Genomic DNA, 17,743 nt, shown 5'->3' on the forward strand with positions numbered 1-17,743 from the left:
ATAGCAGCAGTGGACAGAGAAGACAGATTATTAGGCAGGATTTTGGAAAAGCCAAGTTTGAAGGAGTTTCCGGAAGGACATAAGGTTAGACTCCCGATGTAAATGTGGAGGGAGGGCGTTCCAAAGCTCGGCGGTGTTAAAAGAGAATGAGCGCCCATCGCTTCTTACTTTTTTTTTTTTTTGGAACTGAGGCAAGAAGGAGGTTAGCCGAGCTGAGACCTCTGTTAGGGCAGTACGGGGAGACAATAGATTGAATAATTGTTGGTCCGTTCAGCCAGAAGGACTTGTGAGCGATACATAAAGCCTTAAATGTAATTCTCTCCGATACAGGCAGCCAATGAAGAGCCTTCAGTGCCGGCTTAGCGAATTGCCGGTAGGGGGTCTGGAAGAGCAGACGAGCTGCGCAGTTTTGAGCAATCTGTAACTTGGAGGTGGTAGCTCGGGAATCTCATAAATAGAGGGTATTCCCATAGTCAAGGCAGGAGAGAATAGGAGCCTGGACCATTAACCTTCTGGCCAGAGAGGGAAGAAGAGGATGGATTTTGCGAAGCACCCTAAGAATGCCATAACAGGTAGCCGATAATTTCGCCACCTGATGTTCAAAATTCAGGGCGCGATCAAGCCATATGTCCAGACTTTTGATCAGATTTTTTGGTGCAGGAGCAGGGCCGAGAAAGTTTAGCCACAATAACCCTGAGTCGAAAATGGGAGAATTACCTAGGAGCATGAGCTCTGTCTCTTCTCCGTTCAGTTTCAGGCAGGAGAGCTCCATCTACTTTGCCACCTTCCCAAACAGGGGCCCAGGCCAGTAGATTAATTTTACTGGTGGTTTAAGGCCACAACTAGTTATGTGTCATCAGCGTATGCAACTATCTTTATACCAAATGGACGGACTGTCTCAGCCAGAGGGCTAATAAATACATTGAACAGTGTAGGGCTCAGGGAAGATCCCTGAGGAACAAAGCAGCTTAAAGACATACGCTTATATATGTTTTCTCCTTCAAAGACCTGAAATACCTATCTTCTAGGAAGGACTGCAGCCAGGCGATGACACCCCCAGTCACTCCAAGACTCCTGAGTCTGAGATTCAGGATGTTGTAGTTGACGGTGTCGAATGTGGCGCTGAGGTCCAGGAGAATCATAGCTGCTGTACCTCCTTGGTCCAGAATTTTCCTGGACTCTTCAACCACCACTAGGAGAGTGGCTTATGTCCCCTGTTGGGGCCGGAAACCAGTCTGTGAGGAATGCAGAAGGCTGTTGGACTCTAAGAATCCGGACAGGACTGAATTAAGATGTCTTCCAAGGATTTTACTAATCGCCGGGAGGATGGAAATAGGACAAAAATCCCTTATAAGCCATCCGTCCGCCATCCTAAGAGACCCTTATATCTTGTTTTGTGTTATGGAAAACCTTTAAAAACAAATTCAAGCAAAATATATATGTATATATATATATATATATATATGCAATAACTCTGTTAAAAAAATGCCAGTATCATATTATAGTTCACTTTCTTGTCCCTTGATTTCAATAGTTCCCTAATTTGCTTTTAGGCTATATGTTTTTTCCGACGATAAAAGCTAGAGGTGTTAAAATTGATTAGTCTCAAATAATCTAACTCAAAATATGCATTTACGGTTATATTAGTTTAGAGCTGCAAAACCTACACAGAATTCACATATGTGCATTCGTGAACTCATTAGTAATTTTCTACTTTTTATGTCTTTGTGCAAGTTTTACTCAGTCTCAATAAAGCAATTTATTCAGTTATGATGTACTTTACCTAGATCTACCTTATGAAATCTAATGACATAAGCATTAACATAAATTTTAACATTGCACAAGTCATACGAAACAATTCTGATACACCTTTTGGTCCAAAAGCAATGCTTGATTGTCTTGAAAAGCATTCTTTCCCTTCATTCTTCTAACAAAAATCTTCTTGAGGTTTTTAGGTTTGTAAGAGCGAAATGGGGAGGCAGAGCATTCTCCTCGGTTGTCCCCAGGTTATGGAATTCTCTCCCTCCCGAACTCTTATGGCAACCTTCGCTTGCTCTGTTCTGCAAAGCCTTGAAAACCTGGCTCTTCTCTGAAGTGTACCTGTAAAAGCCTACGCTGGTAGATTGCACATTAGATGACCTGCTTCGGCGCCTTGATGCCGTTCGGCTAAGTTGCGCGATAAAAGATTCCTTTCATTCATTCATTCATTCTCCATCTGTTGATGGTTTCATTGACAGTGCAGGTATAGTACTTTGGTTTGGCTGATGTGATGAGCGTTCTGCGTGTTGCGCAGAGACTTCAGTATCATGAGGATGGATTGTTTATTTCCCTCAAGGTCTTTAGAGTACCAGATTTCTGAAGGCTTTGGCTTGCACTTGCATGTTTTATTTGAGGGCTGAATGTTCACATAGTTTTCTGAAAAAAGTGAGTACAAGGATTAGGTGGTCTACGAAGAAGTCTTTGAAGGATGTAAAAGTTTGGTATTCTCTTTTGCCTTGGCTTCGTTTGTTGGGAGGATGCTGAAAAGAGATATAGGAATGGCAAAGTGCTACTTCCAGTCCAGGGGTATGGATTGTTTGCATTGGATTGTTGGAGATGATGAGAGCACAGGGCCGGGGATATCCCTTTGGAGTGTGTTGGTTCTATGGCATGTTGTACCACAAGTGTTAGGAGGAGATTGAGGAGGGGTTTTGTTGGCTTTTTTGTGCTTGTGTTGTCTGGGAGGGCAAAGTCACCCAAAAGTTGACTTTCTCCCTTGTTATGCACACGGGTCATATGATGAATTTTGTAGCCTGTGGGAGGCAACCAGGATGTGTGAGGTGTGGGAATGAACCATGTTTTTGTGATAAGGAGGGTATCAAGCTTGCAACAGATGGTGAGATCTGAAATGTGTGGTGTGTGGAATACTGCTAAGTTAATGTTAAAGAACATGGGTTGGTTCTGGAGTTCTCTTGGTGTGTGGTAGTTAGTGGGATGTGTTGGAGATTAAGTCTATGAGTTGTGCGAATGACATGAGAGAGTTGGGTCATTTAGATCTCTGTGTGTTTGTGGGCATTGTCAGTAATGCCTGTTGGGTGAGGCATATGATTATATTTTACCTTGTAGGTTTGAAAGGTACTGGTCCAAGGCCCTTCCTTGCCCTAAAATTCCAAAAAGGTGATAACCCTGTCTTAGTCTTGTCTTATATTCTACTTTTTGATTACTACATTATTTTGAGAATGATGGGCCAACTGCATAACACATAGGACAGTGGAGCCTGCCGTAATTAGACATGTCAGGATTAGTTTCAGTAATACATTATTCCAATAATGGCATGGAGCACCAGTAAGCATGTGTTTCATTTTCGATTGACGAATACCCAAGGTAGTGGAGGATTGTCCTAAAAAAAGAAAGGGCATTGCCTCTGACATACTTGGAGTTCTTTCCCTACATACAGGGTACATTATCAAATTTTTCTGCCTGGCGTCAAAAGCTGTAAAAGGTAGCTCTGGACAGAAAACGAAATGACTGACAAAGGATCGCCCACATAGGCAGCTTTGTCAGCTGGGCGTTGTGTGCTGAGCAGGATGTTTACCATGGCAGTGCCTTTAGAAAACAATTGTTCTACAAAATCTGGCATGGATCCGGCCCTCCAGGACCGGTTTGGAGACCCCTGGTCTAAGAGGTTGGTGGGTGAGCCAGCTACAAATATTTGACGGATGTCCCATTGGTATACATTTCTGTTGTTGCCTATTTTGATCACAGCGTAAAAATAAATAAGAATCTTTACACATCAATGTACTCACCTATGTACTGAAGCAAACATTTAGTAGCAGCAACAGATCTGTCTTCATGATTTGCAAACTTGTACCGTAGCTTTTATTTTCTCTGACTTCTAATACATTCAAATGCGGAATTCTGTGTGTTCTGAACGATCCATGTGAAATCTCATGCATACATGTTTTGAAAATATTTTCATTTAACTTTTGGGTAGGAGTAGGGTTTGCTAAGAGGTTGAAAAATATTCCGCTTAGCATTAGGGCTTGGTTTATTGTTAGAATTAAGGTTAAGCTTACAGTTAGCATTAAGGCTATAGTTTGGTTCATTGTTAAGCTGACTGATAAGGATTGAAGTCATAGTGGTGTGGTAACTGGCATTTGAATGCAGGGGATGCAACCTTAAAATAATTGTCAAGGCTAAAATGTTAAATAGATGTATGCTGCAGCAATCGATGTCTAGTAGGACTAGCAGTCTAAAATGGTACTCAAATTTAAGTGATAAAATATGGTAGAAATAATAATGTTCCATTTCTACTTAAAACTGTCTTCCCTTTTTTGTCTCCCTAAAGAGATGCAGGTATTGCGTGCCTCACTGGCAGTGCTGGGCAAGGGGTGCCTGGCTGCTTCCTTCGTCTGTTGCTACCTGTTCTCTGGTGAGCTGTACCCAACCATGCTTAGGTAACAGAAATGCTGATGTAGAAAACTTCCTTGTAAAGATATGCCCTTTTTGCATGGTCATCCCCTACTTTTGTTAGATTGTCTTGCCTATGTTTGGACTCTGAAGCCTATGGGGCTGCCATCCAGTGCCCAGTGTTTTTGCTCCAACCCCTAAAAGCATGTAGAAATGGCTAATACCTGAATGACATATTTACCTTAACTATAAGTCCCTAGTATATATTACGCTATGTACCCAGGACCTGAAAGCTAACCGTCACCAGTGGACTCCAGCAATTATTGTGCTACAAATAAAGTGAGCATGTAAAACATTGACTCTATGCTGGCCAGAGCAGCCTAGCATGGCAGTTTTAAAATTGGCATATAGGCCTCTTAAAATCTCCCTGTACAAACCTTCCTTTTTAATACTTATAAGTCATCCCTAAAGAAGGCCCTAAATGCCCATAGTATAATACCTCAAATGTCCTGTGGGATTTGTTAACAGGAGGACCTCAAGTACACATCTGAGGTACCCAATTCAATTGTAAATATTACTCTTAATTTAACAATGACACAATTATCAATAAGCACATGACACTCTATATTTGTTCAAGAAATACAACAGCCTATCCCAAAAGTATATACACTATATGGAGACATCATTTATGCTCTCTGATATTTTTGCCGTTGTGTTTGAAGATATTGATGAGACATGTCTGTATTGGGATATCTGCCATTCATCTACTTGCTCTGGCTGGCTTCAACAATTGCCTCTCATATGCCCTAAAAAAGGCCGTTAGATTTTTGTCTCACATGTTGCAGGTTTCTTTCACCATACTGATCAAACTGATTGAATCTCCCCTCCCCCATCTGACACTGAGGTGCCTGAAAGAGTAATCACTTTCTTATTATTCCATCCTACGCTTGAGTAAGAGTGTGAACTTTTTTAAAAATGTATTTGCATATTGAGGTATACATCAAATGAGAACTTGAACTTAATCAATTATACCACTTTGAGAACTGTTGGGCATTACATTTAAAGTTGACAAGCAAGTGACTGTGTATTTATTACTATTTACTTATGAGTATTTATGATCTTTGGGGTAGACAACTGTTCTGTGTTTCTTTGAATTTTCCCCCTGTTCTGCACATATTATTAATTTTCAGGAGCCCTATTTTATTGATTATGTGTGCCCTCTACTTATCAGCCTTATTCAGAGTAGGGGACCAGTTGAAGCACAATATTCAGCAAAAATCTGAAAAATCTTAAACACAGTCCTTGGCCAATAATGATTATTAAACGTTTGAAATTTTTCAGATGTCGTCTGAATGTTGTGCGCCATCTAATCCAGCCGAGGCCTTAGGAGTAAGAAAATTTGAACATACACTGCTTGAGTAAGAGTTAAGTCTCATTCTATTGCCTTAGTGGGGTATTAATTATTCAAAACGTATTGCACTTGGTGACATAGAGTACTAGGCGATTGCAGTATCCACGTGAGATTCCTGGTAAACTAGGCCGACATAGGAATAATATGAATACCTGGCCATTGTAGTTTAGATGAGCCAGCTGAAGCACAATAAGATGATTTAGTTATTAACCATACACATACATATTTGATGTTATTTCAGTGGCGGAAGTAGTTTGATGAGAATATTTTGGGGTGCATGGGGAATCATGTAGGTGAACCGAAGAAAAAATAGTGTAATAGGTGGTAATTGATAATTGTTGGTCTTACCACAGCTGGTGTGACTAATGAAGGCAGGAAGTATCCTAATACTCGTGATCAAGGGGGTGAGGAAAGTGGTTAAACCGGAAGCATTTGTTTGAATTTGGTATGGTGGACTGTGGATTCCTTTCTATCTTTTTTCGATCCAGGTTTCGATAAGTAAATCACCCCCCCCCCCCCCCCCCTTAAGCGCCTTGAGACCCTCTGGGTGAGTAGTGCGCTATACAAATTCTGGAACTTGAACTTGAACTTTGTTAGTCAAGTGCCGAAGTATTGAGGGGGCCCTAATTGTCAATCGAGGTCAAAACATGGGCAACCCCCCCTCCCTTGATTGTCTAACAACTATATAGCACTAGGGGATATTGTGGACAGATTGCCACTATGTCAGTTTCCAACTACTTTCAAGTTATTTTTCACACATTCGGGAACGTACAGTCTCTTGTCTCACATAAGTTGTAAATGTGTTCATGATTTGAACACTGCATCATCTGCACCATGATCACATCTTGTACTTTTTTACACCTATCTCCGAATAAGGCTGATTAAAAAACGATGGAAACTAATACAGTGTCCTGTATTCATTACGTATTGTTTCGGTTGTTAAGTTAAGAATTATATTTAAAATGTTTTCTTTAAAAAAAAACTTATATTCTTTTATTGAGAATAACAAATTTACAACAGCAAGTATTACATGGAAAGGTCATAAATAGAATCATATCCAATAGAGGAATGAAAGTCAAGTGAAAAAGATGGCCATTCAGCACAATACAAATTCATCCTTGAGATTTAGCGCAAAGTTAACCCACCATACAGTACAAAATATAAGATTAACTACAGGGTAGAGCAAATGCAACGTCAAAGTCTATCCACAGAACCTTGATATTTTCTATCTAGAAATCCTCCTACCACTGATAAGAAGCCTCCCATTCCAGTAGGGTCCCCCATATCCTCTACCCCTTTATTTTCACTTACTTCCCCTTCTGCTCGTAAAGTGCCTGCTCTAGTTTAAAAATAGATAAAAAGTGCCCCTTCCATTGATGAAATGTGGGGAGCTGCAGATCCATCCATGCACAAGCAACACTTAAGGGATGATTACTATGCTGTCGGAAAAGGCTCTGACTTCCAGTCGGAGCCTTTCCGACAGCATCGTCATTTTCCGGTCGGTTTCCTTTCCGCCCACCTCATAACAATAGATCGGGCAGAAAGGAATCAGACCGGTCATTCTGAATGGCTTCCAACAGGCTTGGAGAGCCTCCCCGCCAGTCAGAAGGCTGTCACTAATCCCAAGGGCGGCTCTTTCTTTCTGAGGGATTGCGATGTCGGATTTCGACAGCCTTTCTGTGCCGGCCTTTTTGAAACAGAAAGGTTGTTGAAAGTCGACTTTTGGGGCCACCAGCAGTGCCCCCAAGGGAGCACAGCTCCTGGATGGAGTCCAAGGGGGCACTTATATTGCTCCCCTGTTGATCTCGGCACCCCGTGGTAGGCATGGGGTGCAGGGATGAACTGCACCTCCTATTTTACAATGGGAGCATGTATGCATGTATTCCGGCTGTAATGTAAATGTAAATGTAAATGTGTGTATACTTGTAAAGCGCACTGCTGCCCCATCTCGGGGCATCCTGGTGCTGTATACCGCTGTGGAACCCATCCTGGTTTTCCCCGTGAGATGCCCCCTCCAGGGCACCCCCAAGGTGAAGCCAGGCATCCCAGCGCTGTTGGGGCCGTTGTGGAGATTAAGCAAGCTATTGCCTAGAGTTGCAGAGTAGGACCCATGATTAAAGTAGGCACCGAGGCGAGAATTATCGAGTCCGCAGACATTGAGCCCAAGACCCTGCCGCGTCGGGAATTGAACCATGGTCCCGGGCCTGACCTCTGCTTCAGGATCTGCCGCTTCTAACCAGTGAGGCACACTTCTCCACTGAAGTGATAAGTAATACATGCTTCCATTGTAAACTATAGGAATGCGACTGAACAGTGTTCAGTTGCATCCTCCTAACCAGTCGGTCGGGACTGCTGACTGGGTGTCGGTTGGTCCCATGACTGAGACGATGTCCTGACATCGTAATAGGGCCTATCCCTCTGGGTGCATCATCGATACCCAGCATCATAACTTGCAGTGACAGGGTAATATTATTTTTAAGGCTTTCATTTAGAAGTAGTACAATTTCAGCCCTAGGTACATTTAGGCAGGGACATGTTCAAAACATATGAGCCAGGTCTGAGCGTGGCTCTTGGTATCGTGGTCTCCGGTACCAGCTGCCTCACAACTGGCTATTTTAGCGAGGGTAACGTATAGATCATAATCTGACGTCGAGCTACTGGATTGGAATACATCACTCGAATTTCTTGAGTAAAGGACCTTCCGTAATCCTAAAGCTTCCAAGAGTTTCCACAAATATTCCCATGACACTCTGTTGAAAGCCTTTTCAGCATCAAAATGACAGCTCTCATTGGTTCCTCCAGATACTCCGTAGCATCAAACGTCGATAACGCGCTGCACATGATCTGAGGACCCCCTCCCTGGAATAAACCTGTGCTGCCAAGTTGATACTAATCTGTGAATATTTGGTCCTAGTCTATTTGCCAAAATCTTGGTCTAAAGTTTTATGTCGCTGTTTAACAATGTAATTGACCTATAGGTGCCTAAATCCATATTTGGCATGCCCTTTTTAAAAACAACAATAATATTAGCAGTAGCCCATGAACCTGGAGGGGGCTCTCCATGCCATACCTCATTTAATAACTCTGATAGCTCAACCAAAAGTTCAGATGAAAATATTTCAGAAAATTCTAGTGAGATTGAGTTGGTTCCCACCACTTTTCTGGCAGGCAGGTCCATTAGCTCAAGCTGGATTTCATCTAAGGCTGTGGTTCCTAAACTGTGCGCCGCGGCGCCCTGGTGCGCCGTTATCAGTAGCCAGGGGCGCCGCCGCACTATGCGGGAAAGATAGCATCTGGCCGTGTTAGGCCCCCAGTGCAGGATGTCAGAGGTGCAGAGTGCAGAGTAATTATGCGCGATTAAAACAAACAAAGACACGATCACACTCATACTCATGCATGAATAAACACACAAACGCTGCGCAGAGGCTTCATTTCTAACAAGCCAAGCCCCATTTTCTTTCTTTTCCTACATGGGGAGACCGGAATCAATCAGGTGTCAAAAAATGTATGAATCGCCTCGGTGCTATTATTGAAGTCGACACAACTACTTCATGCTTAGCCCATAAACGTCGATGAAATACAAGGCAAACCATCCTGAATTTCAGAAGAAATATATTAAGTACACTGGCACCATTTACTTTGAACCAGGTGAACGCGGATGTTGACCTAAGGCTACCACCACACCGAAAGAGATCAGCAAAGATTATTTCAAGCCACAAGGCAATCGGACAATATCTGTCAACCTGTCACCTGAGGTTTGACGGGTCTAACATAAAGAAGAAGCAGAGGAATGGAACTCGGCTAAAAAAGAAAAACTACAATCCTTAATGAGTAAAAGAAACCAGCACAGCGAGGGGGCAGGAGAGCAGGCCCAGAAAGGGGGCAGGAGAGCAAGCACAGCGAGGGGGCAGGAGAGCAGGCACAGCGAGGGGGCAGGAGAGCAGGCACAGCAAGGGGGCAGGAAAGCAGGCACAGCGAGGGGGCAGGAGAGCAAGCTCAGCGAGGGGGCAGGAGAGCAGGCCCAGCGAGGGGGCAGGAGAGGAGGCACAGCGAGGGGGCAGGAGAGCAAGGGGCGGGAGAGCAAGGGGCAGGAGAGCAAGCACAACGAGGGGGCAGGAGAGCAAGCACAGCGGGGGGCAGGAGAGCAGGCACAGCGAGGGGGCAGGAGAGCAAGCACAGCGAGGGGGCAGGAGAGCAGGCACAGCGAGGGGGCAGAAGAGCAAGCACAAAGAGGGGGCAGGAGAGCCGGCCCAGCGAGGGGGCAGGAGAGGAGGAACAGCGAGGGGTCAGAAGAGCAAGCACAGCGAGGGGGCAGGAGAGCAGGCACAGCGAGGGCGCAGGAGAGCAAGCACAGCGAGGGGGCAGGAGAGCAGGCACAGCGAGGGGGCAGAAGAGCAAGCACAGAGAGGGGGCAGGAGAGCAAGGAGAGCAAGCACAGCGAGGGGGCAGGAGAGCAGGCACAGCGAGGGGGCAGGAGAGCAAGCACAGCGAAGGGGCAGGAGAGCAAGGAGAGCAAGCACAGCGAGGGGGCAGGAGAGCAGGCACAACGAGGGAGCAGGAGAGCAAGCACAGAGAGGGGGCAGGAGAGCAAGGAGAGCAAGCACAGCGAGGGGGCAGGAGAGCAGGCACAGCGAGGGGGCAGGAGAGCAAGCACAGAGAGAGGGCAGGAGAGCAAGCACAGAGAGGGGGCAGGAGAGCAAGCACAGAGGGGGCAGGAGAGCAAGCACAGCGAGGGGGCAGGAGAGCAAGCACAGCGAGGGGGCAGCAGAGCAGGCACAGTGAGGGGGCAGGAGAGCAAGCACAGAGAGGGGGCAGGAGAGCAAGGGGCGGGAGAGCAAGGGGCAGGAGAGCAAGCACAACGAGGGGGCAGGAGAGCAAGTACAGAGAGGGGGCAGGAGAGCAAGGGGCAGGATAGCAAGCACAACGAGGGGGCAGGAGAGCAAGGGGCAGGAGAGTAAGCACAGCGAGGGGGCAGGAGAGCAAGCATAACAAGGGGGCAGGAGAGCAAGGAGCAGGAGAGCAAGCACAACGAGGAGGCAGGAGAGCAAGGGGCAGGAGAGCAAGCACAACGAGGTCCTAGCCCTACATCTGTAGCATCCACCGAAGCCCCTCGGCTATTGCATTTATTTGTTACAACTAGCAGCCAGACTCGCCTTTCATGTGTGAAATTTTGAAAATGATTATACCAGTGGGCTCTGCCAATATTTGCCAGTCTTTGACATGGAGAATGAATAATGGTCTGCTGGTAGTTTAAAGCTAGCTAGCAGCTGCTATCATTTTTATCCCTAATACCTTGATTGCATCCCAATTAATTCAAGAAGCCAACAGGAAGTATTCCCGAGGTCTTGCTTACATTCCCCCCCACCCGCCGGTGAAAAAATGGTGGGGAGCCACGGCCAACTGCCTATTAGGTCAAGGGAGCCACGGGTTAAAAAAGTTTGGGAACCACTGATCTAAGGGAAATTCAGCCCCTAATGAAGATTGCTCTTTCCCTGTTGCTTTATTGTGCATAATTAATGACAGAAACTGATCTAGGGCAGAACATGTGTAACTGAAGCTTTATATAATTTGGCATATACTTATAGCTATCTGATTCAGAACAGGGGACATTTCTTCGCCAGAAGACACAGCATCTGCCAGGTCTGCCTCTGCCTCAACTAGTTGGCCTGTGGTTGTGACCTGCATACTTCCCTGTATTCCTACCTAACCCTCTCTTTAGCCCATTTAGATTGAAATCCCCGCATAAGATATACGGGTCTGGCCGGGTGGGCAACTCTGTGGCTAAAAAGTTAAACAATGCGGGATCATCTGAAATAGGTGCGTAAAGTGAACAAAGTGTAAAATACCCGAAGCAGTATTTGCACTCCATATCACCATCTACCATGATTATCCACAGCCTTGCGTCCACTGCGGATGGTATTCCCTTTTACTAAGACTGCCACCCCCTTGGTTCTAGCCTCCTGAGACGTACAGCAAAGAACTGTCAATCCCAATGTGTCCAACAAGACAATATCCGCCCAAGCTACGTGGGTTTGTTGAAGGTGGTAAATATCTCCTTGAAACTTTTTTAGATCCTCTTGGATCCTTCTCTTTTTAGTGATATAGTTTAACCCACAAATGTTTACAGAAACGATAAGCCAAATTAGCTTTCCCCCTGATATTGCTCACCAACGACGTAGTCAATTTTCTATACACTCTTACCCATTAGAGACCTACGACCCAGCCACATTATTGATCCATTTATTTTATTTTTGCATTTAAATCTAAACTTCCAGACCCACCCATCCACACCATCCCCCATCCGAGGCACTCCCCCCTTCCCTCCTCATCCATTAGAGGCAGCCAAACCACTAACAGAGTCTGTGTGAATGCAGCTAAAAAAAGGTGCTGCCCCCACCCCAGCCACACCCCTCCCACCAGAGAAAAAACAAAAAAATGAAGATTACCTAGAAAACAGAGATCAATCTTACAAGATATCACAAGATATCAGCCCAGTGTGTCACCCTCATCCCTAATATGGCCCTATGGCCAGGTTCTCTTCAAAGCATGCATTAAGCATACATCAAGCAGTCCTTAGGAAAGCCGGAGATGTTATCCAGGCCGGTACACTGGATTATCCAACCGCCTTATCAGCCAATAATTCACTCAAATATTGTTCTGCTTGAATTTCTGAAGAAAAAATCCTGATATTTCCCTTGGGGGCATATTCAACCTAGCCGGAGCCAGTAAGTTGGCTTCAAACCCTGCATCTCGAAAAGGCTTAATAAACTGGAGGAGGCGCCATCTGCGTTCCACTGTTGTGTAACAGAAATCTGGGTGGACAAAAAAAGAGGAATCCCTGTCATTCCTTCTGTCCTCAGGTCGGGCTTTCTCAAATATAGCTTGTCTCAGCAAGAGATTGCCCAAAATACAGTACTGCCCTGGGTTTCATCTGTTCCCCCTTATCCTTGCCCTTGCGATAGCTATGTATGTTCATGGAGAATCTGTGCACCCTCTGTACTTCTATATCCCAGTTCCACCCAGACAGCTCAGGAAATGCATTTTTCAGTAAGTCAAACATGAAATTTCTTCTATGGTCTCCCTCTAACGCTTCCTCTAGTCCAAGGAAGCTGAGGTTATTTCGTCTTTGACAATTTTCAAAGACTTCAAGCTTCCACATCATGTCCAAAAGCTGGGCATCTTGGGACTTAACTTGGTCCTTAACCTTAATGATCTCTGCCACGGCCACTGAGGCCATTTCTTCTCAGCAGTTCAACTTTACACTAATTTCAATGCAGGATTTGTCAACTTTTCCTATAGCCACCTCCAGCTTTATCATTGCTTGTCTTGTTTTTTTACCATCTGCCCGAGTCTTGGCTCGGTGCTCTTTGATTGACTCGAGGATCAAGCCCAGGGCAGAGCTCATGGATTCTCCTCCCAGCCCTAGTTATCTGAGGACGGTAAGTTTGTGGAGACCTCCATATCGCCCATAATTCTACTATGTGAACAGTCCCATTATAGCCCCGTGGTCTGCAAGATTTCACTGTAGCTTTTATGGGTATTTAGGGGACCTCTAGGCCCTTTACGGGATCTAGGGCATTTCAATGCTGTCTCTGGCACATCTGGGATGCTTGAATCTGATAAGCGGGTGCTAGAACCATCATCACTTAGATTAGATTTAGAGGTATCCAAGCCTGAGCCATCTGTCAGGAAAAAAAATTATCAGCCACTTCCGCCGCATTATTTAGTGAGCTGCCACCTCACGATTCCGTACTCTGAATGGACCCTAGATCACGTTTAGCACTTAGCTGCTGGCTCATAGCGTTACAACTTGCAGTGTTCACCTGCACCCCTAGCTCAGCAGATGTGGAACCCCCCCCATGCCCACCTGGGGAGGTTGAGGCTCCCTCTGTTAGCCTCTGCACCTGTTTCTTAAAGAGAAGCTCCACTTCACTGCTATTATCTACCAGACCGGCTCGAGAGAAAGCTGATATCCCTCTTGCACAGCCAGGGAGCCCTGTAGGGGTTGAGGGACCAAGTTAGCCAGTGTATTTTTTATTTGAAAAAATTCCGTAAGTGGCGGTTGTGGAATGGCAGAAGAAGCACATGCATTGCCCGGTTCTAAGGTTACTACAGATGAGGAAAATGGTTTCCCACCAGAACATATTAAAGAGTCTCCCAGATTCTTCTTCTGTACTGCACCCAAGCTGTCGGGCCGGTGATTAACAGGTTAGAAGACACTTGGTTTACCTGAACCAGCACCATTCCCTGGCTGCTCATGGATTGTCTCTGATCTCTGTCCTCTAGCTACCAGCCCTGCTGTTTGCATTGAAACACAGTCTTTCTTGCGGGGTTGTTTGTGAGCTTTGGGAGCCATAATGATGGGGACTGCAAGCAGCCATGTAGCACCAGTCCCGTAACCAGGAATATCGTCGGCGAATGCCTCTAGCCGGCCCACCCACTTGCCGGGGACCGTCACCAGACTGCGAGCAGTCGATGCCTTGGAAGGAAGTTCCAGGGATCCCCAAAGTTCTCAGACAGTCAAAACCACAGCCACAGAAGAACTGCAGCTTCCGCCCCATACCGGGTAGGTCACCTCGTTTAATCAATTTCCTGGCACAGGTATCATCGCTATTGCAGCTGATTTTCCTCTGGTGAGGGAGAGGGTGAGAGGTACAGGCTGCCGCACACCTACATGTTCACCATCTTGCCTCTAAGAATGATATTTTTCAAATAAATTGGGTACCTCAGATGCACATACGAGGCCCCTATGTTAGTAAGTCCCATGGGACAAATGTAGCATTATAATATGGTTATCCTAGTCCTTTTGTGTAGATAGGGTTGTCCTTGCTGTATGTACATATACCCAAATACCCATAGGGCAAGTTAGATGGCATTGAAAATAGTAGTACATGTGTACTTAAGATTTACATATCATGGCAATGAAAAATCTCCAAAGTCATTTTTCACTGTGACAAGTCTGGCTTTCTCGTAGAAAAGTACTTTGTTACATTATAAAACCTTATAATGATTAGCTTCATTTTAGAATAGCTGCAACGATAGTTCAATTACTTAAATTAATAGTAATTTAAAATCCAACCTGATGGTAAAGGCAGATTTTAGATTACTATTTTGAATATACCAATTTTAGAAAGTTCCTGCTTAATAGCCACTTGTGATCTTTTCAGTGATAATCCCCAACTGTCACCTGTGAGCCTGCTGGGAGGTGTGAATGGCTTTGTGAAAGGGAACAAAACAGCCTTCGCTGGGAGGAGGTGTGAACATCTACTGACAATATGGTCTGGGGATATGCCCATCAACTGCGCAAGCTTCAAAGGGGTATACCTTGTCACAGGCAGATGTAACTCACACCAAGGCCTACCCCAGCCATTATTCAAGTAGCCAGAGGGGCAACAATACCAATGGGCAAAACTTGTTTTAGAAATTATTACCTGGGGGAGCATCCTATTTCCCTAGACACACCTCAGGGTAGGTCCCCAGCTATGCCCAGATAAAAAAGGTTCTGCCATGTTGGATTTTGGCAGAGCAGTGCACCCAGGAACTGATGTCAAAGTGGGTAGGGTCTCCCCCTGGAAACTTTTTCCCTCTTGGTCACAGATTCACACCCACCCATAAGACAGTGCGTAGCATAAATGTGGCATCCCTTGATTCCTTCTTCCTAACACTGCTGGACCTGAGGTAGACAGAAGAATAATGGCACCTGCTGAACCATTTGGACTTCAGAATAAGGAATACGCCTACTGTAACCTGTGAAGAGAGCCACCAAGTGCTCGACCTGCTCCCACTTGAACCTAGGACAGAAGAGTGGACTCCAAGTTCTAGTTATATAGACTCATTTTATGCTACAGGGTCACAACAGCTGCAATATGCATACCTTCCTGAAGAGTCCAGCTTAAAAGGTCCAACTCCACTTGCCCTGGACCCTGCTGGTGGCTTCCCCTGGGGTTAGTCCGGACCCCCAAGTGTTATCCCTAAAGCTCTGTGGCCCTTGGATAAGTGTCAGAGTGTACTCCTCCCCCTAAACACTAAAAGCTGTGACTTAGAAACTTTTTCAAGACTTTTTGCCTGGAGAATCAACAAAAAACCAGGTACAACTGCCAAGTCAATCCAACAAAGGCGCATTGCTGATGGTCCAAAGATTCAGGGTGCTCCCGCTCTGAGCTTTTACACAGCAGCAGTTCCATTTCACTGAAATGTTGTAGAGAGTCTATCTGGCCTTCTGGAACCCTGTTCAACAACACCTTGCATTCTTGCCCCACTGGTGGACTCCGAGCTCCGAGAACGTTGCTAAGTCCACTGGTAGAAATCTTCAGTGGCCGGAGGCCCCAAAAGTACCCAGCCAGTAAGAGACTTTCCCTTTGTGTGAAATTTGAAATTCTCCTGCTGTGACCTTTACTGCCAAGGATTAATGGCTTCACTGGAGCTTTGTCTAGCTTCCTGAAGCCCAATTCGGCTACAGCTATTGCTGCCTTATCCCACTGAGGTTTCAGTAGTTGGCCCATGCTTCATTGGAGTCAACCTTAACTCTACCCTTTGACTCAGTCTAGTGCAACCAATTGCCTCCAGGTGGCACTTTGTGTTTATTTGGCAGTAACATTTAAAATAAAGTTCAGACATTCATATCTGTACTCCACTCATATGATTTTTGCTATTTTTCAGTTTATTTGTCCATTAAAATATTCTCTATTTTTATACATTTGACTAGGATTTTTTATTGTGTTGTGTTTTCAGCTTTTTAACTGTTTTGGTACTGGTAAAAGCTTTACTCATTTCTCGTAAGTTAAGCCTATCTGTACTGTGCTACAGCTACCAAGGAATGAGCTCAGGTATATGTTATTGACACCTAACTGAACCTACAAATGAATGATGTCATTATTACTGGAAGCGCAGTATCATCCACTTGAACTAATAATCCACATACTTACACTCTGTTATTGCACATCTTGAAACCCCTACAGTAGACTTCGTAAAGGAGAAGGACAATTCAAGCAGAAGTGATAGTCTATGGACACACACTGATCTATCAGGTAGCCACCATCATCCACCACCCACCAACTGTGAAACCTTCTTTGCCAGCATAGTGTAACTTGATACACCCCTGCGGTTATCAGTGAAGTCTATCGCTAGAATCAGCTCCACTGACTAATCTTGATATCCTAGAGCTACCTCCAGGCAGGGCGCAACACTGTTTCTTAAGCTGTCAAAAACAAAATTGAGCACAGAGAGTGCTTCTCTGTTCTTCTCCCCAGCACAAAAGCACAAACACACACACATATACAAAAATAACTCTGCTTAAATACACAACATGAGTAAATCGATTGTAGGGATACACAAGTTGGTGGGAAGGGTCTGATGGCGGATACATTTACTAAGATTGATATGTTTTGGAGTAGGATCTCAACAGTCAATATAAAATTAATGTTATCGACTTTTAAAAATTCATCTCTCTGCTTGTACCAAAAATGAATGTTATCTACTCGTAAATTTATCTCTCTGCTAGCACCAATCACTGAGGCAGTTTCCAAAGAGCACGATTAATTAGAGAGAGCCAGAGATGAGGACAAAAGCTTAAAGCATATGATATTTTCTCACTCAGATATGTTAGCAGGTAAACTCACTTTTGTGCTACATATGTGCTAACAGAGAATTTGAGGGAAGGAGCACAGAGGGAAAATAATATATTATTTTGGACTGAGCCATTGGCTTGATTTACATATTATATTAGCTCTAAGAGCAAAGGGTCAAGCACAGGGAATCAGCAGGAGTGGGAGCTGTCATGAGTTATTGTACACATGTTTCTAATGGTGGAGTGAGAACTCCTAAATGGCACATGCATCAAATACACATGATGCACAATTCCATTCTAGTACACCTAAAGAGTTCACTTTTTGCAGTGAAAGGGAAAATGGAAGCACTGTTGAAATAAAAGTGCATGATGGGTTA

General features: G+C 44.8%; 1 protein-coding gene across 2 annotated transcripts in view; it reads left to right on the top strand.

Moving 5' to 3' along the window:
- The window catches only part of LOC144781546 (solute carrier family 22 member 6-A-like), a 451,615-nt gene that overhangs the window by 368,326 nt on the left and 65,546 nt on the right, over positions 1 to 17,743 (top strand). The window contains exons 8-9 of one of the 2 annotated variants that reach the window (XR_013601010.1): positions 4,328 to 6,298; positions 6,398 to 6,698. Coding sequence is in view for 1 of the 2 variants with exons in the window: in XM_078660450.1 (XP_078516576.1) it covers positions 4,328 to 4,436 (109 nt within the window). In the remaining variant the exon portion in view is untranslated. Of the gene's footprint in view, positions 1 to 4,327; positions 6,299 to 6,397; positions 6,699 to 17,743 lie in introns of those variants that run through there. The other variant, XM_078660450.1, reaches the window with a different exon arrangement.

This window comes from Lissotriton helveticus, chromosome 9 (assembly GCF_964261635.1).
Source record: "Lissotriton helveticus chromosome 9, aLisHel1.1, whole genome shotgun sequence".
In the NCBI taxonomy this organism is placed as follows: Eukaryota; Metazoa; Chordata; class Amphibia; order Caudata; family Salamandridae; genus Lissotriton; species Lissotriton helveticus.